The sequence below is a fragment of the Cucurbita moschata genome, unplaced genomic scaffold (genome assembly GCF_002738365.1).
Source record: "Cucurbita moschata cultivar Rifu unplaced genomic scaffold, Cmos_1.0 Cmo_Scf00003, whole genome shotgun sequence".
Classification (NCBI taxonomy): domain Eukaryota; kingdom Viridiplantae; phylum Streptophyta; class Magnoliopsida; order Cucurbitales; family Cucurbitaceae; genus Cucurbita; species Cucurbita moschata.
Window position 1 is genome coordinate 3,446,013 of NW_019268519.1, and position 16,545 is coordinate 3,462,557.

At 35.6% G+C, this 16,545-nt stretch overlaps 4 protein-coding genes across 6 annotated transcripts in view; all 4 read right to left on the reverse strand.

The window, feature by feature from the left end:
- The window catches only part of LOC111441062 (translation machinery-associated protein 22-like), a 6,773-nt gene extending 4,123 nt beyond the window's left edge, over positions 1-2,650 (reverse strand). Inside the window, exons 1-6 of the mRNA XM_023077967.1 lie at positions 2,374-2,650; positions 2,171-2,260; positions 1,206-1,258; positions 1,047-1,128; positions 894-961; positions 721-804 (exon numbers count right to left, since the gene is read on the reverse strand). Of these exons, the coding sequence (XP_022933735.1) occupies positions 721-804; positions 894-961; positions 1,047-1,128; positions 1,206-1,258; positions 2,171-2,260; positions 2,374-2,521 (525 nt within the window). The 5' untranslated portion in view covers positions 2,522-2,650. The remainder of the gene's footprint in view (positions 1-720; positions 805-893; positions 962-1,046; positions 1,129-1,205; positions 1,259-2,170; positions 2,261-2,373) is intronic.
- Positions 2,651-3,975: 1,325 nt separating this feature from the next.
- Positions 3,976-5,053, reverse strand: LOC111432826. Its single transcript, XM_023069758.1, has one exon. It carries the CDS (start codon positions 4,903-4,905, stop codon positions 4,219-4,221), a length of 687 nt encoding a protein of 228 aa, XP_022925526.1. The 5' UTR covers positions 4,906-5,053; the 3' UTR covers positions 3,976-4,218.
- A 1,055-nt stretch (positions 5,054-6,108) lies between these two features.
- LOC111441096 lies at positions 6,109-11,212 on the reverse strand. 3 transcript variants are annotated; one of them, XM_023078020.1, is made up of 8 exons: positions 11,191-11,212; positions 10,980-11,092; positions 10,430-10,548; positions 10,069-10,151; positions 8,673-8,794; positions 7,572-7,736; positions 7,307-7,400; positions 6,109-6,551 (listed from the first exon to the last, which is right to left on the reverse strand). In XM_023078020.1, the coding sequence occupies exons 2-8, from the start codon at positions 11,005-11,007 to the stop codon at positions 6,353-6,355; spliced, it is 810 nt and encodes a 269-aa protein (XP_022933788.1). In that variant the 5' UTR covers positions 11,008-11,092; positions 11,191-11,212; the 3' UTR covers positions 6,109-6,352. The 3 variants fall into 3 exon arrangements, with proteins under 3 accessions (XP_022933788.1, XP_022933787.1, XP_022933785.1); XM_023078019.1 differs by having other exon boundaries at positions 10,980-11,049; positions 11,193-11,211; XM_023078017.1 differs by lacking the exon at positions 11,191-11,212 and having other exon boundaries at positions 10,980-11,178.
- A 1,640-nt stretch (positions 11,213-12,852) lies between these two features.
- Positions 12,853-15,461, reverse strand: LOC111441226 (30S ribosomal protein S16-2, chloroplastic/mitochondrial-like). The gene is made up of 3 exons (XM_023078210.1): positions 15,251-15,461; positions 15,057-15,102; positions 12,853-13,462 (listed from the first exon to the last, which is right to left on the reverse strand). The coding sequence occupies exons 1-3, from the start codon at positions 15,381-15,383 to the stop codon at positions 13,249-13,251; spliced, it is 393 nt and encodes a 130-aa protein (XP_022933978.1). The 5' UTR covers positions 15,384-15,461; the 3' UTR covers positions 12,853-13,248.
- Between the last annotated feature and the right edge of the window lie 1,084 nt (positions 15,462-16,545).

Consider the following 16,545-nt stretch of genomic DNA (forward strand, 5'->3'; position numbering starts at 1 on the left):
GGGGGGGGGGGGGGGGGGGGGGGGGGGGGGGGGGGGGGGGGGGGGGGGGGGGGGGTATGATGTGGTAGCTATTCAGTTGTACCCAAGTGGCTAGTAGATGGGAATTAAGGGAATCAAATTGGTGGGAAGATAGGGCTTTGATTTTGTAAGAGAACACATGACTTTATATTTGTTATTAATACCATTATATACAAACATTAGAGCTACATTAATATACATAGAGCCAATTCAACATTGAAGTCCTTAACTGGGTGTCTCTTGTGCATGCAACAATAGTTTAACATCAACGAATGGCTGTGAATGCTAAGAACTCAGGATACAAAATACAGTTGCACCAACAAAGCTAAATCTTCAATAAAGTTGTTTCTTTCGTTTGTTTTTTTCTCTTTGTGTTAAATCACTATATAATCGAGAAATATAATTAAATATAGACCTTTTATATAGTAGTTTCAGAAAGGAAAAAAAAAACAACAAAAAACAAAAAAAATACCAACCTTCTTCTTAGCATTAGAAGTTGAAAATGTCACCATTTTTTAAAACTGTCCAGAATCCACTATAATTTATGTGCAATTCATATCAGAAATAATCAAACCACGTTCAAAAGCCTAAGGTAAAGAGTAAAAGAACAACATTCAAGTACGGTTTTGGAATGAGTTAAGAGGCAATGGGGGGCACGTATATGCTTTTCTCCCTAATATTAATGATGAATTAGAATCTTACATCAGGCCAAGTTTCAGTAATGAAATCCACAATGTCATAGAATATGTCCCCTTGAACATCGATTTGATCTTTCTCAGTTGGCCCCTAAACCAAGCATTAAACAGATGATAAGATATCAAGAGGCATCTAAAGTAGAAAAAGATACTTATATCATGGCACCAGAAGTTAATAACCTTGACCACAGAGGCCCCCGTAGCAAACTTTTTCCCAAGTTTCTTCGAAGCATCACTAAGTTTAACTCCTAAATCCAGTTAGAGAATGTTATTGGAAACTATTGTAACAATAAAGATATGGCAAATAGGGAAAGAAACCAAAGTATTGCTCACCAAAAAGGTCTAACCCTTTAACAGTTGTAATACACTTTCTCTTATTTCGTGTTACCTTCTCAATTACAACTTCTTGTTTCTCCTACATGCAAAAAACCAACAAATGAGATTCATCACGTCCTGTTGTGGAGTGACAACAGAACTTACTTTAAAACTTACTTTTTTCTTTATCTTGCCACCAGGAAGACGTTTCACTTCCTCTTTCTTAGGTGCTGCAGTTCTCCACCAAAAGAGAAAAGAGTAACTAGAGCTATAAGTCGTACATTCAGACCAAACAAATATAAAATTATTATTAAACAATAATGGAAAAGAAAATGTTGGTTAAAATACATTACAAGCAGAAGATGTCAGACACAAGACAATCAAATCAAAAGCTACATTGAGAAGAGCCATACAAACGCAACCCAACTGACAAAAGGGTAAAAATGTTTAATGGGATTACTTTATTAATCCTGCTGATCTTAAGTGTTCTATTGTCAACTATCCGCAAAATTCCAATATCGGGAACACTAACTCTAGGCAGGTAATCATATTATTATATCTTTCCTCACATAACCAAATAATGGAAAAGATTATTTATTTTTTAGAATTCAAGGACAGAGTTGTACAAACTATAGACCATACCATGTTCAAGTAAGGTCGAAATAATGGAAAAAATTATTCAATGTTCTAGGGTCTCAAAAGTGCTTATTAAGTACAGCCAAAACCATGGTGGTCACCTTCTTAGGAATTCATATCCTATGTGTTTCCATGTCAACTAAATGCAGTAGGATCAATCACTTTTTCGTGAGATTAGTTTAGGGGCATGCACAAGCCCGGACACTCATCGATATCAAAAAAAAAAAACCCGCCTAAAACCTAATACTGGAGAGTAAATCGAGGGTCCCCTACCCTACATTGCAATGTTAAAAATGGGTTTCTCAAACAACTAAGTAGAATTAGGCTGGTAAGAATTTCACGACAAAGTCAAAATAAAAAGGAAAACATTAACGTTGAGGGCAGTAGCTTCCAACATATTCAAGTGAACCTAGCATGTAAATACAACAAAACAAAAAAACTATACACATATAGATACAAACACGCATAAACACACATATATATATAAATATATTTGACAAGCTAACCTGAAGAAGCGGCTCCATCGCCAGCAGCAGATGAGATACAGGTGGACTGCAGTTGATTAGAAACTTCACCAACTTCCTTCCCATTGGCCTCTACACGTAGAGAAAGAAAGAAAATTTAGTCAATAAACTCGGATTTGAACTAACAATTAATACATTGAGAGAAACTAAATAAGAGGCTATTAGGGTTTGGGAATACGAATGACCTTTAAGGAGATCGGGATAGAGATCGGGGGCATTCTGGATCAACCAGGGCTTGCATTTTTCGAAATCGGGACCGAATTCACAATACTCGGCCGGCAAACTGCAGATTGGGCAGTACAAAACGCGTATCGGTTGGGGTTTATCCGCCATTGGAGCACCTCAAGCACAGCCTCTCAGCGCCCTTTCGGTGCGGACAGGGTTTTTCGGTCTCTTCCCCTTTGTTGCCTGAATGAGATTCGAGAGGCAATGAACAGTGAAGGAGTTGCGTTGGAATGTTATTTTCTAAAATATTTTCTTAAATATATAATATTCTAAATATTCTAAATTACATTAAAGTATATACATTATCTAATAATCATGTCTTTTTTTTTTTTAATAGAAAATCATAAATATCGATCATTTGGCCGTCGAAGTTGTTGTTGCCTACTCGCTTTTAGTTTTTAACATTATTTTTTCTAATATTTTCTTTCAAACGTGACTCTAGACCCGAGCGTACGCCAATATTGTCTGCAAAGTCTGAAATTCACATTGATGACTTGTTCGATGGGTTAGTACAAGTGCCACAAAATCGTTATTCCGCTGCCACAAGAGTGTGATTGTGACACTTATCATGCACAGAGAACCAAAAACAACATAAATTTGGCTCGAGGAGTAGCTACCATGATTTCTAATTATCCCATTTTAATTTTTATAAGTAAAAAAATACATGTCTATTAGCATGAGGCCTTTTGAGGAGCCAAAAACAAAGCCATGAGAACTTATGCTCAAAGTGGTCAACATCATACCATTGTGGAGAGTCGTAATTTCTAACAGCCCTAAACTTCAAAAAGTGACTAAAGTGTCGAACAAATGGTAGTCAAGCCTCGATTAAGGGGAGGTTGTTTGAGAGCTACATAAGCCTCCCGGGGAGGCTTATAGAGTACTTTATTCTTTCTATAATGCATGTGAGTCAAGATAAAGCCGATTCGTGTCGATTTGTGGGGATAATTTTCACTGTTTAAGAGATTTTTTTAATAGAACGATTAATAAAAATAGATGGGAATTAGTAATTTAGAAGTAAATAGTAATTTCAAGTAACATATAGAAAGAATATTGTAACATAGAATTGGAATATGAGCGTACAAAATAAGTACATATATATAAAAACAAAGGTCAACGTCACAATATATAATAAATATCTGGTGACAATATAGTCTTTAAAAGATATTAAATAAAAAAATAATATTCGCCATAGTAATTGGACCGACCAATTGTAAATAAATTGAGAAATATCCAATAATTAATAATTTTTCCAACAATTATATTTATTTATTTATTTATCAACAAACAGCCTAATTTTTTTTAAAAAAATTGCAATAATAAACCCCTAGCCTATAATTAATTTCACTTTAAAATATATTTTTTAAATAAATATTATTAATTACATTTTATGAAATTTTAAAAGATTTAGAAAATGACATTAAAACTAATCCATTTTATTAAATTTAGTGAATTTGAAAAAGGTTATAATAGTAAAATGCAAATTGATCAAATTTAATTTTTATAAATGCAACCCACTGCCGGAAGGACCAAAATTTGGCTAATTTTTCGTCGACAACGACAGCTGATAATTCATTCGACACCCGATTTCTTTCCGCCATTAATGGTGGCTATGTTCCACATTAATGGCGGCTGTGTTCCATTCAGACAGAAAAACCTACGAAATCAGACCAACAAACCTCACAAAACAGAGTTTGTACAAGAAAAAAAAAACAGAGAAGGGGGATTTTTTTTTTTTTTTTTTTTTTTTTAAATCAAGAACTGAAATGAAAAATTCGATCAGATGTGAAAGAAGATAAAGAGGGGGCTTAATGTTTTTTGCCTTTAATCATGTCTCTGTAACGCAACAGAGATTCCAGCCTCTGCAATTTCAGCTGCTGCTTGAATTTGTTGATGAAATCGTCAGCTCTCACATCCACCTCCTCCTCCTCGTCGGCAGCTTCCGGCGTTTTTGGTTCTCCAATCTCCGCCATCGTTGTCGCCGGACGACGCCGTTCAATTTCGCTTACTGATTCCTCTGTTTCTTCCTGCGCCGCTGTATCCGCCCTAGTGAACGACGTCCATGACAGCTTCTCGCTCAGCGATTTCTGCAATTTCGCCCGGAAGCTCGTCGTCGGAGCGTGGGGTTCGGTGTTGGATTTGCTCCGGCTGACGGAATGGTCGTGGTGGGTCTTTTCCGGGCTCTGTTCTGCTACCGGCTGTGGCGTTTCCAGTTCGTGGTTTGAATCGGATCTGTAGAGGGTGATGGATTTGAGGCGATCCAACACCGATGGAGCTCGGTCGAGTCGGGTTGGAGGGTCTGGATTAGGGTGGTGGTCGGAGTGGTAGGGGTAGAGGTTGAAGGATTTGACTCTGTCTAGGAAAGAAGGGTGGCGTAGGAGGGCGGGGCCGTCGTGGAGATGGCGGCGGGAAGTGATGACGATGGTGGCGATGACGACGTTGATGAGGATGAAGAGGGAAGTGGGGGTGACCCAAGTGGCTAAAGAAGTCCACATGTCGGAATTGCGGCGGTAACGGCGGCGGCGATGGAGGGTTTATGGTGGAGATTGGGGGAGGTTTTTATGATTGAGGATGAGAAATTTTGTAGTTATAGAGTACTTTTCTTACGTGCCTTTATTTAAATTTGTCTGGAAAATAATTTGGGTTGGTTGGATTTGATGGACATGAATAAAACATGCTTATTTACTGTTTATATATATATATATGTTAATTATTGTCACTTTAAAACAATAATTATTTTCTAATGAAATATTTATTGTGTGAGTAATTTTTTATAAAAAAGAATTACATAACTTTAAATTACTTTTTCTAATCTATTTTTCGATTTCCTAAAACCTAATAAAAAACTTTATTTTTATCTTAAAGTTAATACATTTTGAAAAATAAATATATTTTTATTTAAAAATATAGACTAGTCATTTCTAGTCGATAAACCATGTATCTTACTCGATTGAACCTATACAGTGAAAGAAGGGATATTAAATGAATTGGCAGTAGCAGTAGCAGCTTTGAAAGACGAAAGTAACTAAAAGGGAGAGTCAAGACTAAAAATGAATGAGACTTTACCGTGAAAGAATCAATGAGCAGCTTTACAGTCGAGCTACTTACTCCTGTTCCTATTCTCTCGTTCATCGAGCTACTTACTCCTGTTCCAATTCTCTCGTTCACCGAGCTACTTACTCCTGTTCCAATTCTCTCGTTCACCTTTACTCTAAAGCAGTTATGATCTCGTTCAAATTAATCATTAAATTTAAATTTTTATGTTTATCTTCTTAGAAGATCATGTTGTATATTTTTTATGATTTTAATGTTCGAAAAAATGCTCAACTGAGTTCGAAAATCTTAAGATGATTTAATGTCAATACACAAATTAATATCTAATTATTTTTCAGTATCTTATTGCAGGAACAAACCATTTCATTATTAGAAATGATTATTTTATCAAACAAAGATGAAGAATTTCACTTTAACTCGAAGAACCTTTTATTCTCAATGTGAAATTCAGATACACAGAAGTTGCAATCAAAAGTAGAAGGAATATCAAATATAATTTAATAACAAAACACTAGAACCAACTTTCTAAGAGTGATTCCATGGAGGGCCCTTTTTGAAACTTTACCTAAAATGCAATGTTTTCATGTCCGAGATTCCACGTCTATAAATTGAAAGATCCGAATGATCAACTCTAGAATCAGTACATAGCGAAAGACGTAAAGATCTTTTGATTAGAAGTTTAGAGGTTTGAATCTCAGTCCAGATTTGATTGATTGAACAAATCCATTGTATTATTGAGGAACGAATGGAAGGAGATTAGCTTTGGTCGATCGAACCACAGAATTAGAAATCAGTTGAACTTAATCAGCAAAACATAAACGTAATTATTCATGGGCGCAACTAATAAAAGATCCAGCAGGAACCTGTATGCAGGCTGGAAGAACTTGCTCAAGCACCATCCTTGGAATGCGGCAGGCTTGTTTTAATGAGATTCAAGACAATTGAGGCTAATTCTGTTTGATGTGAGGTGTAGCAATGATTGGCACCTTCTACGACATGTAACTTATGGTTCGGTATGATTTTATCGAACTCAAATGCATCTTCAACAGGGATTACTTCATCAGCAGATCCATGGACTGTGAACACCCTATCAAATATCATCATTAATCAGTTAAAGGTTTCTGGGTTCTCACCAAATATGGGAAATATAGTTTATACAAAGATATGTAGCCTGATCCAATAAGAATTTTCTCATAAACCAGACAGTTGGGAAGAAAATTTGCCTCATCTCAACAACATATTCATACTTTCTAGACTTATTTTTTAAGAGAGATTCTTATAAATTACATTTTCGAACTTTTCCTATTATTTAATCGATCTTATAGAACAGAGGAAGATTGAGCATTTATCTAGCAAAATAAAAAAAAAAAATTCTTGACAATTATATTTAGGCCAGTGAGCCAACGAGCTCATTAGCAAATGACTAGTGTGTTAGGAATCACGACTCTCTATAATAGTATGATATTGTCCACTTTGAACATAAATTCTCATTACTTTGTTTTGGACTTCCCCAAAAGACCTCATACCAATGGAGATGTATTCCTTACTTATAAACCCATGATCATTCCCTAAATTAGTCAACGTGGGACTCTCTCCCAACATCCTCAACGTGGTACCTCAAGGCTCAAAATACATTTATCAAGAAACAGTTGTGCTAACTTTACACAGAAACCCAATCTCCATAATTTGAGCCATCCAGAGAGTTAAATCAATGACACAGTAATAGAAACGTCCAAAGCAAATATCTCAAAAAAACTTTTCAAAGTGAACGGCTAAATGATTAAGCAGTAAAGCAAATATGAGGAAAGGAAGCGTAAAGAGAATTGATCGACTCGCCCTTACCTGCATTCTTTGTCGATTAGAAGACAAGCTTCATGCATATCAGTGTTTAGGCGATCCTTCAAGCTCTCCCACGTCACTTGATAGTCTACTTTTCCTGGAAAAAGAAACGATGTTAACCAAATAGAGATTTAAACATGCAATGAGACTGTTTCATATGTATGGAAATGCCCCAATTGAAGTTTTTGAGACATAAGTTTTACTGCAGAAAATATGACTGGAGAATAACTCAACCCAGAAAATTTAAAGATAATTGCAATATAGATACCTTTCTTATTCTTGACATCAATATATCCTTCCTTCTCAATTCTTTCCATAAATTCATCCCCCAAGCGTTCTTTTATACCTTTTTTCAGATCATAACGTCCAGAAACATTGATAACAAAATTGATATCTTGATACTTGGAAGCATATAGAAGCACCACGTCACCCCCTGCATTTAATTTTTCATAATTAAACCACTTATTGAAAGAAATTGCAAGAACTGATAATTTAGTAGCCGAAATATTGTGTTGGTTGATCGGGTATTCCATACTCTGTTAAACATACTTGAACAAAACAGACATTCAACTACAAATTTCACTTCATGCTTAAAACACTGCAACTTCCTTTAAATATCAAGACTATTTTGGTGAAGTTCATGATATCCAGTGAAGGTCATATAGTCATATAGCACCTTTAGAAAATATATAATAATAATAAAAATGCCAAATGATAACCCTTAAGCATTTTAAATTGCTTTCTTGAGTATTTTGAAAACTTCCAAGCATTTGTGTTCAATAGCCAAGCATCATGGAAAAATAAAAAGTTGCAGAAAACAGCGTAATTGCCCGAGAGATTTGTGAGCTTCTATACTAAATCAAGAATCCTTAAATGCTCCTAACAATGTAAACTTTACAACGCTTGAAAGTTGAAACTGCATCAATGTCAAAATAAATAAGTAATGCAATATTATAGAGCATGAGAAATATAGCAAGGCGTCTCCTAATGCCCTTGACATTGTCAAACAATACTAATCCACGGACTGGCTTCTCTGTTTGCAACACGAGTATTCCCCTAAAGGAATGGGAATTTAAAAGGCAAATAAAACTTAGTCCCAGTACTCTGGCAATGACTTCATAGCCTTTTCCTCTATTATTTCCCAAGGGTCTGGATTCAAATTATTATAAAAACACGTTCTACCATATAGATGCACAATGCAATATGAACCTATCATTCAATTCCTAGCTTATGAGATAAGAAAAGTAATTACTAAATCATAATCTAGCTTGGAAGTTGAGATGGATCCCTTTCAACTTTAAATATAATTTTGGCCTCAGATATTATCTACAACTTATTTGGTGTTGAGCACAGAGAAGGAATTGGCAACCTTTACTATGCCCAAGAATCCCACTTATGACACGGCCTGCTGCACGCCAATATTGGATTATTGCATGCAAGTCATCAGCCTCTCCATGATAATAACCATATTGAAATGAACCTTCGCTTTCCCTGTAAGAAAATATTCACAAGAAAACCAGTTCGAGAAAAGGTTTGATGTAGCGAATATATACAATAAAAAATAAAACTCCAACTAGGAGTTTACAGACTGCCATTCACAGCATTAGAAGAGGTTTGATGTATAAAATTTCCATTCACAGCCAATAGATTGTTTTGAGACGAGCAACATTTGGATTGATGCAAAAAATATATACAGTAAAAAAAAAACTCTACTAAGAGCTTAGAGAATATCATACCAATCTGAACCAACTAGAGTATAATAATGAAAGGACTTAGATAAAGAACACCAAGAAGAACAATGTTTAGCCATATCAAACACCTCTTTCCACACTGCATGCTTCTCATTGCATACCGTTTTATTTCTCTCAAACCATAATCCCCATAGGATTGCCATAGTAGTAAAAAATCATCTTAGAATTTTTCAATTACCGATAGATTCCCTTTTGCTGATCTATCCATAGCCCATGAAAAACTAGGGTGCTCAAATAATGAATACCAAAAATGCCTACTGTAAAAGAGCACTGAAATAACAAATGATTTTGATCATCCTCAGCTCACCATGCATAAAACATGAAAACTTGGTCTCAAGGTCATATTTGGACATTTATGCTTTATTCTATGCCTCTAGATAAAAGAGATAAATGATACCTTTAGGTTAAATTGCAAGTCTATTCCCTAGACTTCGATGGTTGAGTCTGTGTCCAAATCTATAAACTTTGAAAAAAAAAATTTGATTGTGCTATTAAATTCTGAATTATCATTCAATTTTATGTAATTTTTGTTGTTAATGCCATTAGCTAAATGACAATATGACATGACATACAATTAGCAAATAAAGAGGACAATTGGACAACATAAAGTGACACAGTCTATAAAAGGGTGATGGAGGTGGCAAATTATTACCTTGATTGACGATACAATTTTTTTTTAAAAAAAAGCTGCCAACACTTTAAGGTGCTTTAGATACCTTACCGAAAAATAAGTGCTGCCCTCTTTCCCTTGCTATTCTATACTCCTACCCCATTTTATGTAGCCAGTAAAGTAACATTCAAAATGCGAAAACTATTGCAGGAAAAATTCAAGGATAACTGACCATATGTAAGTTTTTCAAGGAGAAACTAAGCATTCATCAAGAGAAATGAAAGAATATCCAAGAGCCTAAAGAAGGCCAAAAAAATGAGGTACGAGGCATTTAATTTAATAAAATTCCAGACAATAGGAAGGAAGAACAGGAAAATATTACACTAAATATACACCTGGCTTACCCATTTCCAGAAAAGTCAAAACGGAAGGCACTGATTCCTTCATTTTCTAATGTCTTAGCAATGTTTACACTTATATCATTTTCCTGAAAATAGAAACCAAAAGCTTTTAAATGATTATCAAGGTGACGCCATATAAGCAAGTTGGACAACCAAGCGTAATCACCAAAGTCAATAATTTGATGGTTGTAAAATTAAATGTGGCTTGCACGGGAAACACACATTATTTCCATAATAACAGTAGCTATGCATATAAGAACTTCAAAGAATCCAAATTTTAACTGGAAGAGCAAGAACAAATTTGATAACATGGTTTTGAAATTAACCCAACTAGGAAAAATGTATTACAAGTCCTTAAGCAAACCTTGTTCGAACGAAAACCATGGCACAAAATGACAACCTCCGCCGATCCCGTATCATGAAGTATGCCCACAAGTTTTTCACCTTTTTTGTTGGGCACTATGACTTTCTGGTGCTGAGCCACTGAGAAGTCCAACTCCCATGTTAGTATTACTATTATACAAGCATAATCAGAACTTACGAGTTAACAACCTTGCAATGTAAATTGTAACAATTGCCTAATCCTGGTTTTATCCTTAGTTAGTCGCTAATATTTGTTTTATCAGAACAAGCCATCAGCAATAAGAATCAATAAATGCAGGTCACGTTTTCCTCTCTCTCAAACTCCAAAATGCTGCAATAAATCTTTAATCAAAGCAACTCAAGAATCATACTTCCAGGCCTATGTTCTATTGATTAGTTACGATCATCAGAACTTCAATTCGTCACTTTATTGCCGTTCCCCTCATGTCAGTAATGAAATGAAGACAAATTTCAAGCAGCGAATCAATAGGGTTAAAATTCTACTCGTGTCTATGGTGCCACATTGCGGGAAAGTAAGAATGTTCCCTTACCGGAAGTTTGTACATCAGAGTGGGCCATCTTTAGGGCTCTTGCGAAGCTCCGACAGCCAATGAATCGCGCCTGCGGGAAAGAAGATGTGATCAGAGGAGAAGGTCTAGAGATCTTTGGAATTGTCCATGGATGAAAACTACAGATCAGTGCTTCCATTTCTACTTTTTGGAATTCAAGAAATTGTGGAAAGGATGAAAGTGGAGAAATTACTCGTCTTCTTGTGCTGTTTCTGCCACACCAGTCAATTGGAGACGAGAAGAGTGAAAGGATTAGGACCTTTTATTTCCCAATTAAATAGTGTAATGATAATAGTTAGCCAAAATTAACACGATTGTCTTTAAAAAAAACATTTTTAAACTTTTTAAAGAAAATCTCAAAAATACTTTTGTTGGAATAATATTTTGTTTGAAAAATATTTTTAAAATTTTAATATTATTTTTAAAATACATTAATAATTTTTAAAAAATAGAATGTTAAATTCAGATGGACTCAACTTTATTTAGATTACTCAGATGAATCAACCCAAAATTCAACCTAACTCATTGTTGTTGGAGATCTTGAGCAATTGAAGCAGCTTCCAATGAAGCAGCTTCCAAGTTCTATTAACCACCAAACTTTGAGATTAATCATTAAGGTAAGAAGTTAATACAACTGCATGAAGAAACGTTCACTCCATTATGAATAAGAAACAATGTCTCTTACTTGGCTCGATGACAAGTCCAATGTTCCCAAAAAGTAGAAATGTAATAGGTCAAGTTCTTCGTTTGTTCTTTCTCTTTTGGGCTTCCCCTCAAAGTTTTAAAACGCGTCTACTAGAGAAAAATTTTCCCATTCTTATAACGAATGCTTCGTTTTCCTCTCCAACTCACAAGGGATCTCACACAATTCACCTCTTGGAGGTCAGCGTCCTTACTGATACACCGTCCGATATTTGGCTCTGATACCATTTATAATAGTTCAAATCCACTACTAATTAATAGTATAGATCAATGGTTGTTCAACCCTTCTATAGATACATCTTTATGATTCCCTGGACGTACAAATCTAAGTTTAGTTATCGTAAATATCATATTAATGTTAATTAGTAGCGTACATAAACTAAGAATTTTGAAGATTGTGCAAACTTAGTATGAATTCCTATATATTTTAGTTCCTCGTAAAGGAAATTGTTAATACGGTTCGGTCGGTATCAGATCGTTTGATTCTCCAATTGAAAAGTATTTTTGATTGAACATCTAGTATCATATAAGAAAACAAGTAGAAACCCCAAGTCAAAGATCCTATAAATTATCATGTGAAGGCCGTAAATGAGAGAATAAGAGAGACAATGGGAAGAAAGTTATCATCAAACTCAAACTCTTTAATCACAAAACCCTAATGAAGCTTCTACCATTGTCTAATGATAACTGATATTTCAAGAAAATCAATAGATCATTCAACCCGAAAATCGGTCTAAATACCCGTAATTCTTCTTTCCATGTCGATTAGAAATCTCCAATTAACATTAAAAGAAAAATGTAACCTGCCATCATCTTTCGGCTACACATCAACATTAAGTACGAAAACAAGGTTGCCCAACAATTTTTCTTGATGCCCTTTGAAACAAAGTGGGTACACAATTATATAGTTGAGTTCAAAAGAAACAGAAACAAGCTGAGGAACCTATAGCATAAACGAAAAGAAAGAACCCTAAACCCACAAGAAAATGTTCCAACTACATGCGGAATTGACGATGCTTGTATGCTATTTAAAAGGAATCAAGGGCCAAGGCCTTCAGGTTTAATTTAACACACTTTATTTGCTGAAAGCAAAATATTGTCTCATATGCATTCTAGGGGAGTAATCAGAGTCGCAACGAGATGACAGGATTGAAGAAGATAGTTCAACTGAGAAAACAGTGCACATACGGGCAAACGAAATGGTTAATAGTTCACAAAGATATGTTTTCAAAGCTACCCCGGAAGCAAAATCATAATCCTATCTCATTTTAATTGATACAACAACACGACAATGTTTTCTCGAAGTAATGGAATGGCTAACCTTCAATAAGATAGATAAGTCCAACGGCCCTATACTTGGCACTGGGGATTGGCTATTGATCATATCTATAGGCTCATCTTAGTATTTCAGAATAAACTGAAACTACTCGGCCTTTCATAATTTCCCATAAAAAAACCATTCATCTTGCAAGCGAAGTAAATCGACAGATTTATTGAACTCTATTACCTGAACAACAGGTTGTTCCAGAGGTTTTTCTAAAGAAAAATTTTATGAATCAGCGTTCCCATCTTTGCTGCTATTGGAATCATCAGTTGCCTTCTGTGGAGTTGTGAAGCGTCCACTAAGAGGATCAACAGGACGAGTATCACGTGGTCCACCTTTACGTGCCATTGCAACCATTGGGGGTGGTGGAAGCACCCCTGCTCTAAAAAGAATTCGCTGCACAGGATCTGAAGGTTGAGCACCAACTGAAAGCCAATACCTGAAAGGGAGGGAGAGAGTAAATGGTTACTCCAAATTTTAAGATGCTATCGTGCTTGATGAGCTTTAAATTGGAGACTGGCACAGTCAATGTAGTATCTGATTTTTTTTTAATAAAAAGGGAATAAATAAATTTTCATAAAACGTGTGAGTCGCCGGCTGTACACTGTGACCAACGACAGGTGGTAGAGGTAACAGAACAGTGGCATGCAAGGGAGGTTTTGGTCAGCTTCAACCCCGGATTTTTGCTTGAAATGAGGGATTTGGTGAGTTGGGTACCTTAAGAAGGGAGTGGGAGGCCGATTGGAAGGGGAGGAAAAGGAAAAACGAAGGAAATCGGCTGCTGAAACTCGAAGCAAACTCACGCTCGCTGAATAATCTGGAAAATAAGTGGAGGAGGGTCCCCTTTTAATTGGATTTGAGGGTGAGAAGGGGTAGAAACACGTGGAAAATGAAGGGGTAGAAACGATTTAGAGAGAAAACGCTGAATGCTAAAGACTTGTACATGATGGTTTACTCTTATGCATTGCATGATACCTTCATATAATAGGAATGATATCCTAAGATAAAGATTTATCTTACGAGTTTCATCCTCTGAGATCTTTACTAGCAATTAAATAGAACTTGAAATTAGGAATGCAATGAAAGCAAACAAAAGATTCTACATTCCTAATGAGAAAACTGATTGATATTTGATAAAATTTATAGATGCTCTACAAAGTAAAGATTTCTCATTGTCTCCATCATCTCAATAGTCAATTCCTTGATCATTGAATTTAGGTATCTAATTAACTGGTGCACTCCCTCTACTTTATCATTTCCTACTGGCATAACCAATGGACATGCCCATCAGACAATCGCACACTTGGCTACTTTTTGACAAGTTGGTGCCAGCACCATAGTTCAATTCCTTGCTCAACTCAGTTGCTTCCTGACATGACTTTAGCTTACAATATGAAGTTCCAACCATTAATATGTAGAAAGAACCACCAACTTTTTTCAATTCTTTGCCGCCACAAGAAAATAGAACCACTTCTCAAACACCTAATCAACTAAACTACTGGGGCACTCAAAAGCTTACTTTATTTAACTTAAGTTGTCGAGTAAAGATAAATTTAGTCAATTGACACTTTTTTTACATTTTCACTCAGGTGTAGCCAAAATTCTAATTAGACTCATACAGTACAATGTGTGACTTGTTGCTATAATTGGACGGAAAGTATCATAACATGAGCTTGAATTTAGGACCTTTTTTTCTAGTATCAAATAGGACATCTTATGTTTTTATAGCACGTTGATTCACCACTAGACCTAAAAGTTTCGACCACTTTGTATATTGTAATTAAAAACCTAAATTGTTAGACTAGACAGAATTTAACGTTTTAGTAATTCTCTATGTAACCACAGGTTGAATCATTCAAAGAAAGCATATTAGCCAAATAAATGGTTCCCTAAAAGTCCATCGAAGAAACATTGCCGAAATAATCCTATTCTGACAAAGGAAACTAGTATTTACAATTGCAATGCACTACTTAAATTCGGGAATCGTAGATATTCAAGAATAAACAAGCTTTAAATCAAAAGAAATCACTTACTTCACTCTTTCAAAATTAAGACCCATTCGTTTACCGCCATCTTGACCTGCACAAAATTACTCAAATCAATGGAGAAAAAACACGAATGTTTTCCAAATCGAGAATCTAAACTCCAACATCCAAGCTAGCAGGGGAGTAATCAATCACATTTTCGAAATAAACACAAAAAAAAAAAAAAAAAAAAAGGAATTAACCTGGCAGGGGATGATAGTAACCTAGAACCTCGAGATGCTTGCCGTCTCTAGGAGATCGGCTATCGGCAGCCATCACCCTGTAAAACGGCTTGTTCTTACATCCAAACCTCGACAATCGAATTCTCACCACCATTTTTGAGCTCGTAAAACCCTGTAAATTCGCCAAACTGAAATGACACAGATTTATCCAAAGTAGCGCCTGCCGCCTCCCCTCCCGGAGGGCTCCTGGTTATCTATCATTTCACATTCGGATCAATTGAACCGAAGGTTTAGGCCCAATAACCTATCATGTGGCCCATGATGATGCAAGCTTATTTCCATCTTGTAGGCCCAAGAAGATGAGACATACAGCCATTGGGCCTATCAAAACAAGCCCATAACCTCAGCGTAAGGGGAAGCCCACCCCTTCCAGACCCAGCCTCCTCGCTGGCACTCGTTCCTTTATCCAACAATGTGGGACCGCTCCCAAATCCACCCCCTTTGGGGTCCAGCGTCCTTATTGGCACATCACCTCGTGTCTACCCCCCTTCGGGGAACAGTGAGAAGACTGCTCTGATCTCATCTTCTTTGAGCTTTCCCTTTCGGGCTTCCCCTCAAGGCTTTAAAACGCATCTGCTAGGGGAAAGTTTCCGCACTCTTATAAACGGTGGTCTGTTCTCCTCTCCAACCAATGTGAGACATCACATTTAAAGCCATTTTTTTTGTCTTCTAAACTTTAACGTTTATTTTATTCAACTCCACACTTTCTAAAAAAAAGAACCCATTACATATTAAAATTTGAAAAAAAAAAATCATTTTCGTCGTTACCATAATAAATACACGAGTGTATAATACGTTAATTTTAAAAAAAAATACTAAAATAGTTATTAAAAAAAACATATCGAGATAATTTATCCTTAAATAAATTTATAATCATAAACATGGTCCAACTACAAACATGTTGATCCGACAAATCATGTTCAATAAATAAAACCTTAAATTCGTAAATATTAAATACATAGTATTCCCATAATATAAATGTTTTTTAGGGAATTAAAATTTTATTGATATATTAGAAAAATGAAATTTAAAAAATGTAAAATAATTGGAATTGTTAGATATTTAAAGGGCACAAAGATGTGGAAAATAGGGTCCGTATTGACCGACCCTAAAAAAGCGAATGAAAAGACCACCGACTCCCCGATGTTCCACATTTTTACATTAGCCATATAACAACTGTTTGACTTTGAATGGAGAATTCAACGCATGTGTAAGCAACCAACGACCAGACTTTTTTTTTTTTTTTTTTTTTTTTA

Bases quoted from the DNA above. Each gene is read 5' to 3' on its own strand.
- LOC111441096 (XM_023078017.1), bottom strand. From the start codon at position 11,136: ATGGAAGCACTGATCTGTAGTTTTCATCCATGGACAATTCCAAAGATC. The intron at 7,401-7,571 runs GTATCTATATTG...TTCTTTTTCCAG, and splicing joins TGATGTCAAGAATAAGAAAG to GAAAAGTAGACTATCAAGTG. The intron at 6,552-7,306 runs GTAAGGGCGAGT...GATATTTGATAG, and splicing joins CTAATCGACAAAGAATGCAG to GGTGTTCACAGTCCATGGAT.
- LOC111441226 (XM_023078210.1), bottom strand. From the start codon at position 15,383: ATGGTGGTGAGAATTCGATTGTCGAGGTTTGGATGTAAGAACAAGCCG. The intron at 15,103-15,250 runs GTTAATTCCTTT...AATTTTGTGCAG, and splicing joins TTACTATCATCCCCTGCCAG to GTCAAGATGGCGGTAAACGA. The intron at 13,463-15,056 runs GTAAGTGATTTC...CCTCCCTTTCAG, and splicing joins CTTAATTTTGAAAGAGTGAA to GTATTGGCTTTCAGTTGGTG.
- LOC111432826 (XM_023069758.1), bottom strand. From the start codon at position 4,905: ATGTGGACTTCTTTAGCCACTTGGGTCACCCCCACTTCCCTCTTCATC.